This window comes from Orycteropus afer, unplaced genomic scaffold (assembly GCF_000298275.1).
Source record: "Orycteropus afer afer isolate SDZICR_OR568_19922 unplaced genomic scaffold, OryAfe1.0 scaffold00160, whole genome shotgun sequence".
NCBI classification, from domain to species: domain Eukaryota; kingdom Metazoa; phylum Chordata; class Mammalia; order Tubulidentata; family Orycteropodidae; genus Orycteropus; species Orycteropus afer.
The window spans coordinates 4,821,863-4,839,628 of record NW_006921747.1 but is presented as its reverse complement, the minus strand read 5'-3'; the positions used below and the strand labels follow the sequence as shown (position 1 = coordinate 4,839,628).

Here is a 17,766-nt window from a genome sequence, read left to right as displayed (position 1 = left end):
ATGAAAACAAAAAAACAAGCTGTTGATCTACAGGGGTTGCAGTGTAGTAAATTACTTAGTGTGGCTTTTCTACCCATAAGTAAACTCCAAGGTGGGATTTTCTATGAGCAACTGAGGAGCTCCTGATTGCTGAAGTTGTCCACCTGGAGTATTTCTGTTGGGAGTGGCACAAAATAATGTTCTGGGAGGTGCCCACTCTCTCTCAAGTGCTTAGAGTTCTGATGCTATGATTGGCTAGTTTGACCACCCTGCCGGGCTCAAAAGGAGGCCTCCTAGAGGCAGAACTCTCTCTGACTGCTGGTTGAGGAAGACGTGCTGCTGAAAGAGACACGTGCTGCTGGGAAAGAGATGCAAGAGACATGCGTTGCTGAGTAAGACACCCAGGGACCAGCACTGCTGGGAATGAGACTGTGAGAGACTGTTGGCTGAGGGACGGTGGGCTGGAAGAGAGACTGAGCACTTTTTCTGAACTCGAATTGTAGCCTGTGTTGCTTCCCTAATAAACCCCATAATCTGTGAGCTCTGTGTGGCCACTGCAGCGAATTAGTGAACCCAGGAGAGAGGTGGTGGGTGCTTTGGGAGGAACGGTTGGAGAAAGGGCTGGAGGGAGGCAGCGTGTCTGGCCTTGCAGGAATAGGCCTTGGCCTATTGATGGTGATTCTGTCTTCCTCTTGTGGGATTAGAGGAGGTCAGAACATGTGGCCTCCTTGCCCTTTTTGCAGGGTAAAGAACATTTTATGTAACCATTCTGTAATAAAAAGGTATTCTGATGAATCTAAAAAAATAAATTCATTAAACATTTAGCTCTTTTTGTTTGCCTTAACTATGGGTGCAACAGACATTTCTTGGGATAAAGAAGGTCAGGGATGCCTTGTATCATATATTTTGGCTATTTTAATTATATTACAACAAAATATTGCTTTAAAAATTAAGCAGGAGTAAACAAGAATGAAGAAAACCAAAAATTCATGCATACAATCAGTCCTAGTGACTGGTACACCATACCATCCAATCTGCAGCCTATATGACTATGAGACCAGAAGAACTAGATGGTGCCCGGCTACCAATGTCAACCACTTGGAAGGAGATCTATGTAGGAGATCCTGGATAAAGAGGGAGAACAATGTGGACAAAACTCAAAATCATTTGGAGGAAAAAAAAAGGTGGGGGGCAAGTTTGCTGGTCCAATAGAGCCTGGTGGAACCACTCAGACTATGGACTCTAGTTGCCCATCAGGTCTGGAACTGAACCCACACCTGTGGCTTCTAGCCAAGCAAAAGACAGGCCTATGAGTTGAACATTGACTCCTTGGAGAGAACAATTATGGGAGAAAGAAGGACTGCTTATGCACAGGAAGACAGCTCAGGGGACAGGAGTGCATGGAGGTATGGAAATAGGGAAGAGGTAATTATTGGGCGGAAGTGGGAGAGGAGCTGTTACATTGTGGTAAATTGTGGTCAATGTCATAAGACAAAGTGTATGTGAAGTACTGTACGGAAAGTGATTTGCTCTGAAAATTTTCACCCAAATCAATTAAAAAAAAAAAAAAAATTAAGCAGGAATCACTGTTTCTATTTCTATTGCTTGCTATTTAATCACACATTGTAACTGGTAACAGACACCAGAATTTGAAGGTAAATATATGATATAATAATAAAGATAAAAGTGCTAGACTCTTAGCCAATAATAATTTTTTCTCTTTAAATCATTAATAGGCTGTATTACTGGAAATTAGTGATGAAATCCTGAAAAACTGTTTTGTGAGAAATCTGAGAACTGCCACTATAGCTTAAGAGACAGGAAGGACCTCATCACCACATCCAATTTTTTTTGGTGAGAAGACAGCAAGTCAGGAACAAGCTACAGGTAGGAGGAGTGAGAACTTTTAAGTTCTCATAGTGACAGCAGCTTCTAGGGCAGAGATTGGTAAGTCTAATGACAGGTACAAATTTTCACTAAAAACACGATATAATATTATTTAAGGAAAAAAAAAAAGATAGATAATGGTTTTCTTTCAATAAAAAAACCTGCATGGCTCATGACATCATATTGCTAAAGCTTTAAGTTTTTGTACGTATACTATCCTAGCTTCACTTTGTTCAATAATCTTACTCTGCCCAAGTAGAGAAGAAATTTTCTCTACAAACCTTCACTACTGCCACCCTAATCATCTATTATATTCCCTTAAAGATATAGAAGGTATTCATTTTAAAGCTTAAATAAAGCTTTTTTAAAAAAATAAAACAAAAAAATAGTACAGAGCTATAGGGCAACAAAGATACTAAGTTAAGAAGTTAGAAAAACAGGTAGGGCAGAGGCACAGAAGTTTCAAAATTGGAGAAGAACCTAGCTTAGTTTCCTCAACAAGCTGAAGGAATCCTAGTTAATAAATGCAGGGTTCTCCCACACACCTGCTGAAGCGAGGCCACAGGGCACCTCTGGCTCCCGGGCTTCCTCTTCCCCGTCTTGGTCTGACACTCCATTCTCAACAGGCCCTGAGTTCTCCTTTAGGCTCTCTTCTTCATTCCCATCAAATGACTCCTGCTTCATGGGCACCCTTGAGGTAGGCTTTTTCTTCTTTTTCAGTTTTGGCTTAGGTTGAGAGAGCCGTTTTTTCTCTAGTTCAATACTTTTTTTCCCTATAGGAATCACAATTAAAAGAAAAAAAAAAAAAAAGAGATAAATTAACATTTACATTGTTGAGTTAAAAACAATCTAAGCTACAATCTCCAATACTGCATTACTTCTGTTTCTGACAGCATTCTTACCTTTTCCCTTCCTCTCTAATGAATTTCAGACCTATAGTATTAAAAGGTTAAACAAACTCAACCCACTTTTTTTGGATTTCATTAATCATAAACACGATGTTGTAAGGACTCCCAAGCAGGAGGCTGGTGCCTGAAGTCTTGGGCAAAAATTTGGCAGTTTGGAAAACTATGCCCTTTTGTGAGATCTGACCTAGTTGTGGTGGTTAAGATCAAAGAAAGAAGTACTGATTTATTCAACTAGTGTTAAAATTGAGTGGAATAGACTGTACTGATTGGCTTTCCCTTATAGCATAAAAAAGAGATGCTTTTCCTTCTTTAAGACATTTATTTATGTTAATAAGAATTCTCAGATTCTTCTTTTAGGTTATGACTTGTTGTTAGGTGCCCTTTGTTCCTACTCATAGCAACCTTATGTACAAAGAATGAAACACTGCCTAGTCCTGCTCCATCATCACAACTGATGATATGCTGAGGCCACTGCTGCAGTCATTATGTCAATCCATCTCATTGAGGGTCTTCCTCTTTTTCACTGACACTCTACCAAGCATGATGTCCTTCTCCAGGAACTGGTCCCTTCCAACATTTCAAAGTACATGAGACAAAATCTCTCCATCCTTCCTTCTAAGGTGCATTCTTTATTTTGGTTGCACATCTTTCAAGACAGATTTGTTCCTTTGCCTGGCAAAATCCAAAACCAAAACCAAAATGAAACCCATTGCCGTCGAGTAGGATCTGACTCATAGTGACCCCTCCCTGTGTTTCCAAGGCTATATTGCTACGGAAGTAGATTGCCCAGTCTTCCTTCCCAGGAGTGGCTGGTGGATTTGAACCGCCAGCCCTCTGGTTAGCAGTTCAAATGCCTCAGGCGCTGCACTATTAGAGCTCCCTCTGGCAGTCCACGTATATTTAACATTCTTTGCCAACACCTTAATTCAAAGGCACCGATTCTTCTTCAGCATTCCTTACTCATTGTCTGGCTCTCACATGTATATGAGGCAAATGAATAGACCATGAGTTTGGGTCAAACACACCTTAGTCTTCACAGTGACATTCTGCCCTTTCACATTTATAAAAGGTCTTTTGAAGCACATTTGCCTGATGCAATATGTCATTTGATTTCTTGACTGTTGCTCCTCTGTGGGTGTCAAGACATTTTACTATTACTTAGTTTTTAAATGTTTGTCCTTTGCTTATTTCTAAATCAACTTTATTGACTTGTATCAACTTTATTGAGTTGTTGTTGTTGTTGTGTGCTGTCGAGTCACCCCGACTCATAGTGACCCCTCCTTGGGTTGCCAAGGCAGTATCACTATGGAAGTAGATTGCCCAACCTTCCTTCTGAGGAGCGGCTGGTGGATTTGAATACAATACACTCATTTTTTTTTTTTTTTACACTTTGATGAATGTTGACAACTATATACAATTGTGTAACTACTGCCACCACAAACAAGATATAGAGTATTTTCATCACCTCCAAAAATCCCCTCATTTCTTTCTAGTAAGATGCTCTGTGCCCCACTCATACCCCACTAAGTCCTAGGGAGTAATCTGCTGTCACTATAGCTTAGCCTCTTCTAGAATTTCATATAAATGGCTTAGAGGATTTAGTCTTTCATGTCACCTTCTTTTGCACAGCATGTTGTTTCTGAGATTCATCCATGTTGTTTTGTTTATCAGTAATCACTTTTCTTTTTATTGCTGAGTAGAATTCCATTGTAGAGATTTATCACAACTTGATTGATCTGAGGATAGACATGTGGTTTCCAGTTTTTGGTAATTACAGATAAAGCTGCTATGAACATCTTGTACAAGTTTCATACAGACATACCATTTTACTTCTTTGAAGCAATTCCCAGTTATTTAGTATGTTGTCAACTTTTCTAGTTTTTTATAATGAGCAGAAAAGTCTGTTACCAGTTAGTGTTTCATTGTTAGTGTCTCAGGTTGGATTTTCTAAAGAAGCAAAACCAGTGAATCTTATATATGCATGTATACAGAAAGATTTATCTCAAGGAAATGGCTCAAGCAATTGTAAAGGCTAAGTCCCAAGTCTGCGGGTTAGACATTAGACTGGAGGCTTCTCCTAGCTCACACAGCTGCAGGGGCTGAGGAATCCAGGAAAGGCAGATCAGATGGCAGCCTGCTGGTTCACAGGCTGCAGAGGCTGAAGAATCCAAGATCGATAGGCCTCAAAGAACCAGCAGTCAGATGATGAGCTTGGTGTAGGATCCAGAGCCAATAAAAAGCTTGAGGAAACTCTCTTTCAGCTACTGGCTGCTTGTAGATCTCATCATGGAAGTGATTACATTATATTGACATCTCATCATGGGGGATAGCTACATCATTACATAAGCGCCATACCACATCATAACTACCAAACCAGAGAATCATGGCCCAGCTAAGTTCACATACAAACTTAACCATGACGAACTGGAATTCTGTTGTTCTTTTTTTTTTTTTTTTTTCCTTCTCCAAATTCATACTGTATCAGATTTGGTCAGTGGGAGCTTCTGTAAGTTGGCTTCTTTGTCCTTCTGGTATTTGAGTGTTGTTGCTCTCTGGCCCCTTCCAGCTGCCTTCCTTGCTTGGACTCCAAAGCCCTGCCAAACCATCACTGCTGCCCTGTACAAAAGCCTACCTTGGTCGACTAAGTATTAAGAAAGGGTGAAAGGGAGCCAGGGAAGCGTTTTATGGGTTCCTGGTTCTGACTGACCTTGAGGAGGCCGGGAATGATCCTGCATGGAAGCGAGCCATTTATACACACAGAAGTCATCTGCCCCCGAGTAGATGCAGTCTGGATCTAATGGGGACCACTCCACACATAGCAGTCGTCCTCGATGTCCTCGGAAATTGCACAGAGGCTCCTCTTGCAGAGTATCCCATACCTGCAACCAGAGGTCATGTCACAGAACAGAAAAATTTTGCTTATTTTATCGTTTTGGGGTATAAGTTTTTCCATATATTTATCTTTTGACTCTTATTTCCTCATATGATCTATAATTTTCTCTAAGAAGTGCAATTTCAGAGGATGCTATTTCCTATGGAAGGCTAAAGTGCTTGGGGATAGAGGGATGCTTCCATAGGGATGATTGTGTGTGAGCTTCTACTGGTGGTGGTGGCCCGTGAATTTCAGTATTTCAAACTGAATTTAGTATTTCAAAAGTGTATGTTAATGTTTTGGTTGGGAGTTCTGGTATCATGAAGAGAATGCTAGTTCAGAGCCTGCATGTGTATGCTTACAGTTCTATTTCTCACAGGTGATTTATTTTTTATTTTTTTAAATTTTATTGTGATTTGGGTGAAAATCTACAGAATAATTCCAATTTCATTTTCCATACAGCAATTCATACACATTTTGTCTCATGATAGTGACTGCAATTTCCCACAATGTAACAGCTCTCTTCCCACAGTTACCTCTTCCCTGTGTCCTTCCCTCCCACATACTCCTGCCCTCTGAGCTGTCTCCTTGTGCATACACAGCCCTTCTATTCTCCCACAATTGATCTACCTGATGTAAATGTTCAGCTCATATGCCTGTCTTTCATTTGGATGGAAGCCGCAGGAGTGAGTTCAATTCCAGGCCTGAAGGGTAGCTAGGGGCCATAGTTTCATGGGTTTTACCAGGCTCTATCAGACTAGCAAGCCTGGTCTTTTCTTTCTTTCCTCTCTCTCTCTCTCTCTCTCTCTCTTTCCTTTCTTTCTACTCTCTTGCTCTCTCTCTCCTCTTTCTTCCTTCTCTCTTTCTCTCTCCCTTTTCTTTCCTTTCTTTCCTCCCTTCCTTTCTCTCTTTCTCTTTCTTTTTATAATTTTGAGTTTTGTTCCCCCACTTTATCCAGGATCATCTACACAGATCCCTCTCTGGGTAGTTGACAGTACAGGTGATTCTTTTGCCCCCAAGCTTCTGGGCAAGTGATTAATGTCCTTCATGGTTCCCAGCTTTGTGAAGACACCTCAATTACAACCCAAGACTGAGACAGACATCTATCTTGACATGAGAGCCTTAACTTCTAAGGCCTTTTCTGGTTCTGATATCCTAAACTCCTACCTCACAGCTCTGCCTGGGCATTTTATCTTTATTTTCTACAACTTGGAGTTTTCTGACTTCCAATGTATTACAAATAGTTATTTTTGTTATATATTATTTAATACTTCTGTGTTTGAAAGAGACAGCACTTCTCATATCAGTGCAGTTCACATACTGATAGTCAGAATGAAATCTTTATTTAAAAAATGTTAGAATTTAGTTCCTGTCAATATTTTCCCTTTCATTATTTTAAAATCTGAATCTTAGCATGTCAAAGGCCCAGATATGTGAAATAAAACAACAGTGCCTTCGAGAGCCCAGAAAACCCCTTTCTATATAGGATGCTGGGTAGAGGTAGGAGGGAGGAAAACATGGACATAGTTTGGGGATAGCAGTACTCAGAGAAGATCCCAAAGGGTCAGGAACACAACAGTACCTGGGCTGTTCCATCGTAGGAAGCAGATACCAGCCTTCCATCATGATGTGGGCTCCAAGCCAGGCTGGTAATCTTGGCTGTGTGCCCTGAGAGGGTCCGGTAGGGTTCTGTAATAGTTACTGGAGATTCAGGATTGCTCTCTAGAAGGCAAGGAAAGATGTCACTGCGACCAAACCAGAAACCAAATTCACTACCATTGAGTCAATCACAAATTATAATGACGCTCCTCTTTGGGTTTCTAAGGCGGTAAATCTTTACGAAAGTAGATTTGCCCAATTTTCCTTCCACAATTCAAACCTACCAGGCACTCTATGGAAGGAAGACTGGGCAATCTACTTTCGTAAAGATTCACTGCCTTAGGTAACCAAAAAAGACTTAGAGGTGAATGGTGACTGTATTAACAAGGCAAAAGGAAAGATACTGCCATATGTTTTCCAGATAACTTTTGGCAGGCAATTTTTTTCTAGTGGTTCCAAGTGTGGGCATACCTACAGCCACATGATAAGCCTATGAAAGCCATCAAATGCTACCAAAATGAAAATAATGCCTCTGGATGTGATACTAAGAAGGATGTATCATCACTTGTATGAGATTGTTCTCTCAAACAGGTAAACATAAATGTAAACCTATTTACTAACATACATATATGCGTAGGTTAATATATACTTAAAATCTGGAGAAAATGTGCAACATTAACACTTGTATTACTGAGAGGCAGGCTTATGGAGAAACTTCATTTCCTAAAATTTTTATTATATTTGAAAGAATTTAAAAAATAAGATTAACATACTATTTCTGACAGCAGAAGAACAATAATAACCTTAATTTTAATGCCAAAAATAAAAGGTACAAAGACTAGAATGGAAAAAAGCTGAACCTCCTCCCTGGTATGGAAGAAATCTAAGTTACCTATGATGGTCTTCAGGTTGTGCACATAAATGACAGCATTGTTGGACCCAGAGGCCATGAGATAGCTCAGCTCTGGCTGGCTGCCATGTTCATGATGCCAGCTAATGGTATTCACAAGCTTGTGATGCTGCTGGATGGTGCAGATCAGTTTCAAGTTGGGGACCTGAAATATTTCTATTGATCTAGAATAAAAAACATGAGACAAGAGAGATGATGAAATTATATGCCAATGCAACAAGACAGTCCATCAGTTAGGGAAGAGTGAGATGGAGTATGATGGATAACCCTATCTATCACAACAAAGGTCATTCATTCTCTCATAATGAACTAGGTCCAAAAGGTTGTTCTCTCAGACAAGTACAGTTAGCCTTCAAAAATCCTAACAATCTCTGGAAAGTTGTGTTCCTTGTTGTCAGGTGCTATCAAGCTGGTTCTGACTCATACTAACCCTATGTACAACAGAGTAAAACACTGTCCCGTCCTACATTATCCTCACAATTGCTGCTATGTTTGAGCCCACTGTGGCAGCCATCGTTTCAATCAATTTTGTGTGTTGTACTGTGGTGGCCTGCGTGTTGCTGTGATGCTGGAAGCTATGCCAGTGAGATTTCAAATATCAGCAGGGTGACTCATGGTAGACAGATTTCAGTTTCAGTGGAGCTTCCAGACAAAGACAGACTAGGAAGAAAGACTTGATGATCTACTTCTAAAAAACATAAATTGGCCAGAGGAAACCTTATGAGTAGCAGCCGAACACTGTCTGAAGTAGTGCTGGAAGATGAGCCCTGCTGGTTGTAAAGCATTCAAGATATGACTGGGGAAGAGCTGCCTCCTCAAAGTGAAGATGACTTTAATCACACAGGTGGAGTCAAACTTTCAGGACTGCCTCAGAAACCCAAGGAGGGGTTCCTATGAGTCGGGTCTGACTCGACGGCACATAACAATAGGGATAAGTTAAAAGAGGAGTTAACAAGTAAATAGTTGAATAAGGACTACGGTTCCATGGTCAGTAATGGATAGATTACAGTGAGGCCAAAAAAGCATTGCTGCCTGTTGCTGTCATTAGTTGTTACGTCTGTTGCAACTCACGGTGACCCCATGTGTTATAGAGTACAACTGCTCCATAGGGTTTTCTTAGCTATAACCTTTACAGATTGCAGAACTCAGGTGGTATAGTGGGTAAGAAAGACATTTGGTTGCTACCAGAAGGTCAGCAGTTCAAATCTACCAGCTGCTCCACCAAAGGAAAATGAGGCAATCTACTTACATAAAGATTTACAGCTTTGGAAATCCAATAGGGCTTGCCATGGGTTGGAATCAACTCATGCTTTAATCTTTTTTTTTTTTTTTAATTAGGTTTTGGGAGAAGATTTACAGAGTAAATTCACTTTTCATACAGCAGTTCACATATACTTTGTCTCATGTCATTGACCAAAATTTACAATGCAGCAGCTCCCCTCCCACTTCCTCCCCATAGTTACCTCCTCCCAGTGTCCATCCCTTCATACTCTTCTGCACCCTGAGCTGTCTCCCTGTGCATAAGCAGCTCTTCCTTCTCCCATGATTGTTCTCTCCAGGGTGTGTGTCTACTTGAGGTAAATGTTTAATTCACTTGCTTGTACTTTGTTTGGCTGGAAACCACAGTTGTGGGTTCAATTCCAGACCTGAAGGGCATCTAGGGGCCATAGTCTCAGTGGTTACACCAGGCTCCATTGGACCAGCAAACCTGGTCCCCACCTTCTTCTTCTTTTTTTTTTTTCATGCTTTAATCTTTATGGAAGCAGTTCACCAGGCCTTTCTTCCCTGAAGCCACTGTGTGAGTTCAAACCGCCAACTTTTACGTTAGCAACCAATCACAAACTGCTTGTGCCACCCTGGCTCCTCAGGCTTACTTTAAAAAAATGGAAAAAGATTCAGGTAGGTCAACACAGGAGATGAGCATTCTATGACTCATAGAACAGCCATAGAAAGAACACTGTAGCAAAATACTCTCACTAGATAGTGGGAAATATCCAAATAATTCTGTAGTTCTCAAAAATGCAGAGTACTCTTGGAATATTAAGTATAGCAAGGATAAATCAGAAAACCAAACACAACTGGGCTTCACCAACTAGCATTACAGATGGCGGTAACCAGCTTGTGATCAAATATACATGCAATTACTTTTTTGTCTTTAAATAAAGAAACAAGCACATACCCATCTTCATTGCCAAGAGCCATGATTTTGCCATCTGCTTTCCAGCTGATCTCTGTGTGTACTGGCAATTTATACTACGAGGTAAAACAAAACAATCTTGACTATAAACATTGCTCTTTAATCCACATCTTAAATGACTGCGGGTTGAATTGTGTCCTCCAAAAATACATTGGAATCCTAACCCCTATATAAATATGCATGTGATCCCATTTGGAAATAGGGTTTTCTTTATGTAACTGAGGCTGTATCAGTGTAGGGTGTGTCTTAAGGTAATCACGTTTGAGATACAAGGCGCAGATCAGGCACAGAGAGCATGGACATGGAGAAGTCTAATGCCACGTGAAGATTGCCAAGGAATCGAGGAACAGAAACTGAAAAAAGACAAGGACCTCCCCTCAGACCCATAGACAGCCTTCCCCTTGAGCCGGCAGCCTGAATTCATACTTCTAGCCTTCTAAGTAGTTAAGAACATAAATTTGTTTGTTAAAGCCACCCACCTGTATTTTTGTTATAGTAGCACTAAGAAACTAAGATAGACAGTAGGAGTAAAAAACATCTTCAGAGTTCGAAATGCTGTAATTACACAATAGCCATTCTTGGAAATAATCTACATAATTAGTCAAAGAGCTATAAAGAACAAGTTTTCTAATATCCTAATTGGGACAAAATAGAGAGACCAGTGAAGCATTAAATGTCTACAATGATTAACCTTGTGAAACAAACTACCTTAAATGATTTTTATCCCATAATAAAGAATGAAACATCTGTTGGTCTCCTTAACAAGCTATATACATTCTCCTTATCTTTTTCTAAGTGTTCTGGATCACTCTTTTCAACCTCTATACATCGGTTTTCCCCAAAAAGCTCTTGTCATCTTACTTATTTTTTTAGCCTACCTTATACTGACCACAGCTTCTTCACCTATCATTTATGAGTAAACAACAACAAAAAAACGAAACTCACTGCTGTTGCGTCGATTCGACTCATAGCGACCTCTCCTTGGTATCTCTACAGAAGTCGACTGCCCAATCTTCCTTCTGAGGAGTGGCTGGTGGGTTTGAACTCCTAGCCTTCTGGTTAGCAATCAAATGCCTTAGGCACTACACCACCAGAGTTCCCTTTGAGTAAACTCACTGCCATTGAGTGGGATCTGACTCACAGAGACCCCTCCTTGGTTTTCTGAGGCCGTATCACTACAGAAGTAAATCGTCCAATCTTCCTTCTGAGGAGTGGCTGGTGGGTTTGAACCGCAAATTCTGGTTAGCAGTCAAATGCCTTAAAGGGATTCTAAATTTCTATACCCAAACTAGGCTCCTCCTCTGAACTTGGTCCATGTAGTCAACTAAAAGCTCGATGAAAAGAGAAATTTCGTTTCTTTTATTCATTGCTGAACGTTAATGTTCAGATAACATTCAAGACCATGAAGGAATGTAATAGTAGGATCAAGATTTCTCTTATGAATTAAATGTTACCTTTATTCTAGCCTTTATAAAAAAATAACGAGCAAGATTTTGAAAGGGTAAGCCTCAACATTTATGGTTTGACTTCCAAAAACCCTGACATACTGGTATGCTGACCAAATGGCAAAACATGTGTGATTAAATGTGAGAATCTGAATAAAGGATATAAGAGAATTCTCCCTATTACTATTGCAGCTTTTGTATAAATCTGAAATTTCAAACTGAAATTGATAAAAACAAAATGACAGTTCCATCTTGAGTAACATACTTTGCAGCTGCATTTGGACACAAGGTTATAGTTATTTTTATCAAGGTGACACTCTGGAGAGGAGGTTGGTCTGAAAAGGTTACAAAAGATTCTTTACATCCAAGATCTGAAAGTTTTAATTACCATCGCAATTGAAACAAACTTTTTGGTTGTTGTTTTCTTTGCTTTGCTCAAGAAAAAAGTCCTAAAATATGTGTTGTAATTCACAAATATGCTCATAGAGCTTTTTAGGAACATCTAAGAAATATGACTGAGCATGATAGACACTTCCAATAATGACATTTATTATGCAAGATGAAAAACCCAGAGAAATCTGTGAGGTACAGATAAAGGGAAGACTTTAGACTGCAGTAACTCACTTTAATTGAATTGGTATCCTTAATGAGTTTGTTGATATCAAATGCTTCTCCATTAAGCTTCCAGGGGTTATGCTGTAAGACAATCCCTTCCCCTCCACAGCTGTACAAAGTGAGGGAAGGTCTGTCTCCTTCTCCTCCTGTGAGAGGCAAGAAAAGAAAGCTTATCAGTTTTAGACTTTATCAGTTCAACTATTTGTTGCTATGGTATGACCAAACCATACCATGAGTTGTTAACTATATATTTGAAACATTTTAATATATTTTAATAAAGTTCACTGTTGCTGTATCTGAACATACTTGCTTTGAACATTCTTTTGGCATTCAAAATAGTAGGGACCAAAGTTGAGATCAGAAAATACACATATATGTTCTTAAATCAAAGCTTTTATTTTGAAAATTTACCCTTTCTTCCAGAAATGAATATTCTACTCTTTGGGCACTTAAATATATGGAGCTGAAGAACTTTCCATAAATAACTATATGGAGGTGTCCTCAAAGCAATGACTTCCTGGGTATCACAGTAATCTTACTAATTTAAAAGATGCAAACAGTGGTTCTGGTAGGTTTCTGTAAGGGGAAGTTTTTTTTTAAATCGTGATCTGGGTGAAAGTTTACACAGCAAATTCACTTTCCATATTTCCACGCATGTTGTCTCATGACATTGACTACAATGTACCCCCCCCCAATGCAACAGCTCCCCTCCCACTTCCTCCCCATAGTTACCTCTTCCCTGTGTCTATCCCTCCATGCACTCCTGCCCCTTGAACTGTCTCCCTGTGCATAAACAGCCCCTTTTTCCTCCCCTGATTGTTCTCTCCAAGGAGTTTATCTACCTCAGGTAAATGTTCACCTCATATGCCTGTGTTTTGTTTGGCTGGAAACCACAGGTGTGGGTTCAATTCCAGACCTGAAGGGCAGCCAGGGGCCATAGTCTCAGTGGTTCCACCAGGCTCTATCGGACCAGCAAACCAACTCGTGTAAAGGGAAGTTTTATTTTCACCATTCTATCTCCAGGGCTAAGATCATGCGTGGCAAAAAGAAGTAAGTAGACAAACATTTGTGAAATGAATGAACTACAACTCCAATGCTGCTTGAGTTCTGATGATTTACACTATTTATCCTTTCTGTAATGTGTATACTATGGAAATTTACAGACGTTTCATCATAGCTAGTGAAGAAAAGGCTGTCAGACTTTTGTACAATACATTCATTTTAAGGGATATAAAAGATCTATCCTTTACAGCTAAGAAAGACTAGTTTGAGGGCTGGAAGAGGGAAAGGGGCAGAGTGTAATGAAAGGCAAGAAAAGATCATTTCAGAAATTCTAAGTTTGTTTCAACTGTGGGTGAAAACAGAGCATCATTATTCCATTAATACAGTGAAATAATATTCTGATAAAATTAACATGACAGCAAGTGAGAATGAACAACACTGGTCTGGGTATAAGATAACTATATGCAAGGATGAGAAAAGTCAGCTCAAAGAGAAGCAACAATGTTTTAGTTTTGGGAGTGAATGATTTATCCCAGGAATTCCAACTTATCATGTGCCCCTGGGGACCTGGCAGCCTATATTTACATTGCACAAGAATACTTGTGAAATCTGTCCAGTTTTAACATTCTAGGATTAAACTGAGAGAATGCCTTCACATTCGTAGCGTGGCTTAGACACTTACCAAGTGACACAGAGGATACTGGTGGTCCCCAGGCTAGAGTATATACAGTCTTCCTGTGATAGGTGCTAGAAATCTGTGGTGGTCTGGGGGATCAGGAGGGGAAGTAAGAAACAAAGAGTTAAACAAAAGGGCACAGTGGAAAAAAGACTACTTTTGTCTGAAAGGTTTCTTCTATAAACTTAGTTGCTGATACTGGCAGAAAAAACCTTTAACTGTATTTTTCTTCAAATAGCTGAATGTAAAGAACTAAAGGTAAATAATATACTATGTAACATAATGATACCTACTTCCACAAAGAACAGGGCTTAAATATATTTTACCTAGAAACAAATGTTACCCCTACCCATCCAGTCACTTTTGGATCCCTTTCCTCACCTCTCTGTCTAAATCACCCACTTCAATTAAATGTCAAATATTCTAATATTACTGGTGATATCAGAGCATAAAGGCTTTCATGACTCAGAAAGAGAGGTTGTTTTTCCCTCTTGCCAAAACAGAAAAATCAAACGTTTGTTCAGTCAGAACTCAATTTATTGCTAAGCATATATCATCACCATCCAGATAGATCTATCTCATAGGCAAGATAAGACTAGAAGTCATTTTAGATTTACCAGTGCCAGTTACATTCTTAATCTAAGACAAAATTTTGGGGCAGACTAGTTTTAAAGTTTTTGATTTTGTTTTATAAAGAAATCTTGCTTGTAAGAATATTTTCTAAGGTTGTTGAGGTGAAAAATGATAAATGACACATCAGTAAAGAATGTTTAGCATCTTGGAAATAGAGGGCAGCACTGTTACCTTCAATGTGAATTATATTCTCTGTCTGCTTTTAGAATGCTAGGATTCTGGAACCTATGGACTGAACTAGCTGTTGACTGATTCATTTCCCATGTTAGCCAACTAAATTTTACAGTTATCATTCTAGACAATGAACCAAAATTTCTTTGGCTAGAAGAAGCATAATCAGTATTTTAGGCTGAATGCCTAATAACATATCTACATACCTTTTCTAAAGTTAGTTTGAATACTCGCATCATAAGAACAGTAAGATACTAATTGAATAGAATCAACAATTTTGCAACTATACAGAGCTATTTAAATTTACGACTTTATTCTCAGTTAGAAGTGAATGGTCTACAACAATGGTAGGCAAAATTTTTCTGTAAAGGGCTAGATAGTAAATATTTCAGGTTTTGTGAGACATAGTCTCTTGTCACAGCTACTCAGCTTTGTTGACTATGAACACAGCCGTAGACAAGACATAAAAAAATGAGTGTGGCTATGTTCTAATAAAATATTATTTATGGATAACAGTTATATCCTGGTATAACAGCACTGTGCAATAAAACTTTCTACAATAATAAAAACATTCTATTTGTTACATAGGAGCCCTGGTGATATAGTGACTAAAACACTTGGCTGCTAACTGAAAGGTAGGTGGTTTGAAACTAGCACTTGCTCCATTTGACAAATATGTAGCAGTCTGCTTCCATAAAGATTCACAGCCTGGGAAACCCTATGGGGCAGTTCCACTCTGTCCTGTCAGGTTGCTATCAGTCAGAACTGACTCAATGGCAATGAATTTGTTCTTCTGGTATCAGTCATATATGGCTAGTTTTCACTTGAGAGCTAGTGGCTACAAATTGAATAGTGCAGGTCTAGAACCTACTCAAACTCTATAGTCTGCCCAATAGATGCATAATGTGAACCACAAACACACATATTTAACTTAAATTTCCCTAGTAGCCACATTAAAAAAGTAAAAGAAACAAGTCAAATTTAATTTTAATAATATATTTCATTTAAATCAGTATATAAAAATATCATAAATGTGACCAATGGAGTCTCTCTAAATGTACACATAAATAAACCAATGTTTCAACAATGTACCTCATTTTGGACTCGCCACATTTCAGGTGGTCAATAGCCACAACAGGCACAGGCTAGTGGCTACTACACTGACAGAACAGCTTTAGACATAGCTTTTAGTTTACAGAAAATATGAGGAATAGAAAAACGAGTTGTAAGTCACCATAAGGAAATAAGCAGACAAGCCCAAAATGTAGTATATCCTATAAAACAGTTTATCTGGAGCCTTCAAATTGAAAAGACAAGGCTATGGAAAGAAGTTAGGGCACTAATCTAGATTAAGACTAAAGATATAAAATAACAAACAGTAGTGTTTGAACCCTGATGGGATACTAATTTGGAAAAGAAAAATTTTTTCAGAAATTTGAATATGGACTGGATGTTAGATCATATTATGGAATTACTGATTTTCTTAAGCATGATTAGGATATTGTGGTTATACAGGAGAACATGCTTATTCATAGAATTGAGAGAAGTATCCTATCCACAACTTAAGTTTTATGTATTTCAGGTAAAATGTACACAGAGGAACATGCATATAACCAAAACCAAACCAAATTCAACTAACTTATTGTCTTCAAGCCAATTCTGACTTAGAGCAACCCTACAGACTGTAAATCGTTATGAAGAGCAGACTGCCTTATCTTTTTCCTGTGGAGCAGCTGGTGGCTTCTCACTGCTACCTTTTCAATAAGCAGCTGAGTGCTTTAAGAACTGTGCTGTACACAGACACTACATACACACAGATAAAGCAAATACAGCAAAATAGTTCGATCTAGATGACAAAGGTAGGCTTTCAATTTTCATGTATGTCTAAAATTTTCTGTAACTTGAGGGAAAACAAAAGGAAGTAATTTATTTTAGTAGTTCTCAAAGGTCAGAGGAGCTAAATCACTATTACCGCAAAAAAATTTTAAGAAATAAAATTCACAGTTCTGAGCCCTAAAAAATTTTAAGAAATAAAATTCACAGTTCTGAGCCCTAGGATCTTATTTTTAAAAAGCTTATCAGGCAATTGTGATGTATATCCAGGTTTATGTAATCAATTGTGATAGTTGGAGCTGTGTGTCAACTTGGCTGGACCCCAGTTCTGTGTGGTTGTTCCCATGATGGGATCAGATGACTGTGTTCTGAGTGGCCAATCTGCCCAAGGGGAGATTCCCTAGGGGTGTGGCCTGCTTCCAGGATATCCAGGGACATCCTGGGAGGAGAGACATTCTTTGGTGGATTGGGACCCTGGTATGCTGACTACAACCTTCCGTGAGTGAGCAGCCCACTGCTCGGCCTGGAGATCTTGGATTCGTCTTTCGTTGGAGTCAACAACCAGTGTACTGCCTGCCACCCTTGAATTTTTCGGCCCCCTGAGCTTGCGGAAGCTAAGGCTGCCGCCAGCCCGACGTTTCCTCCAGGGACTTTGGACTTGCCAGCTTCTGTACGTTTGTGAGCCATTTTCCTAAGATAAATTTCTCTCTCTCTCTCTCTCTATATACGCTTTGCTGGTTTTTGTGTTTCTCTAGAGAACCCAATCTAACACATCAATATTAAATCCATCACTAACATTCTGATCAATGAGCTAAGTTACTCTTTTCTTACTTGTTTGAATAGGTGTCATACAAGCCCACTTTTCCATCATCAGTTCCAAAGGCTAAGCAACCTTCCTTGGTTGGATGCCAGCATAGCTACAAAAAAAAAAAAAAAAAAAAAAGTTCCCAAGTAAGAACGTATGACAGGAGGGGCACATGGTTAGGAAATCCCAAAGTTACTCTTTATATATCCAAATGGGGAATTTCTTTGTTCTTGG

General features: G+C 39.2%; 1 protein-coding gene across 1 annotated transcript in view; it reads right to left on the bottom strand.

Moving 5' to 3' along the window:
- Window positions 1-17,766, bottom strand: part of GEMIN5 (gem nuclear organelle associated protein 5) — a 46,002-nt gene that overhangs the window by 14,908 nt on the left and 13,328 nt on the right. Inside the window, exons 9-16 of the mRNA XM_042781731.1 lie at window positions 17,559-17,644; window positions 14,097-14,179; window positions 12,422-12,558; window positions 10,335-10,408; window positions 8,138-8,319; window positions 7,229-7,368; window positions 5,482-5,653; window positions 2,412-2,639 (exon numbers count right to left, since the gene is read on the bottom strand). Coding sequence (XP_042637665.1) covers window positions 2,412-2,639; window positions 5,482-5,653; window positions 7,229-7,368; window positions 8,138-8,319; window positions 10,335-10,408; window positions 12,422-12,558; window positions 14,097-14,179; window positions 17,559-17,644 — 1,102 coding nt within the window. The remainder of the gene's footprint in view (window positions 1-2,411; window positions 2,640-5,481; window positions 5,654-7,228; window positions 7,369-8,137; window positions 8,320-10,334; window positions 10,409-12,421; window positions 12,559-14,096; window positions 14,180-17,558; window positions 17,645-17,766) is intronic.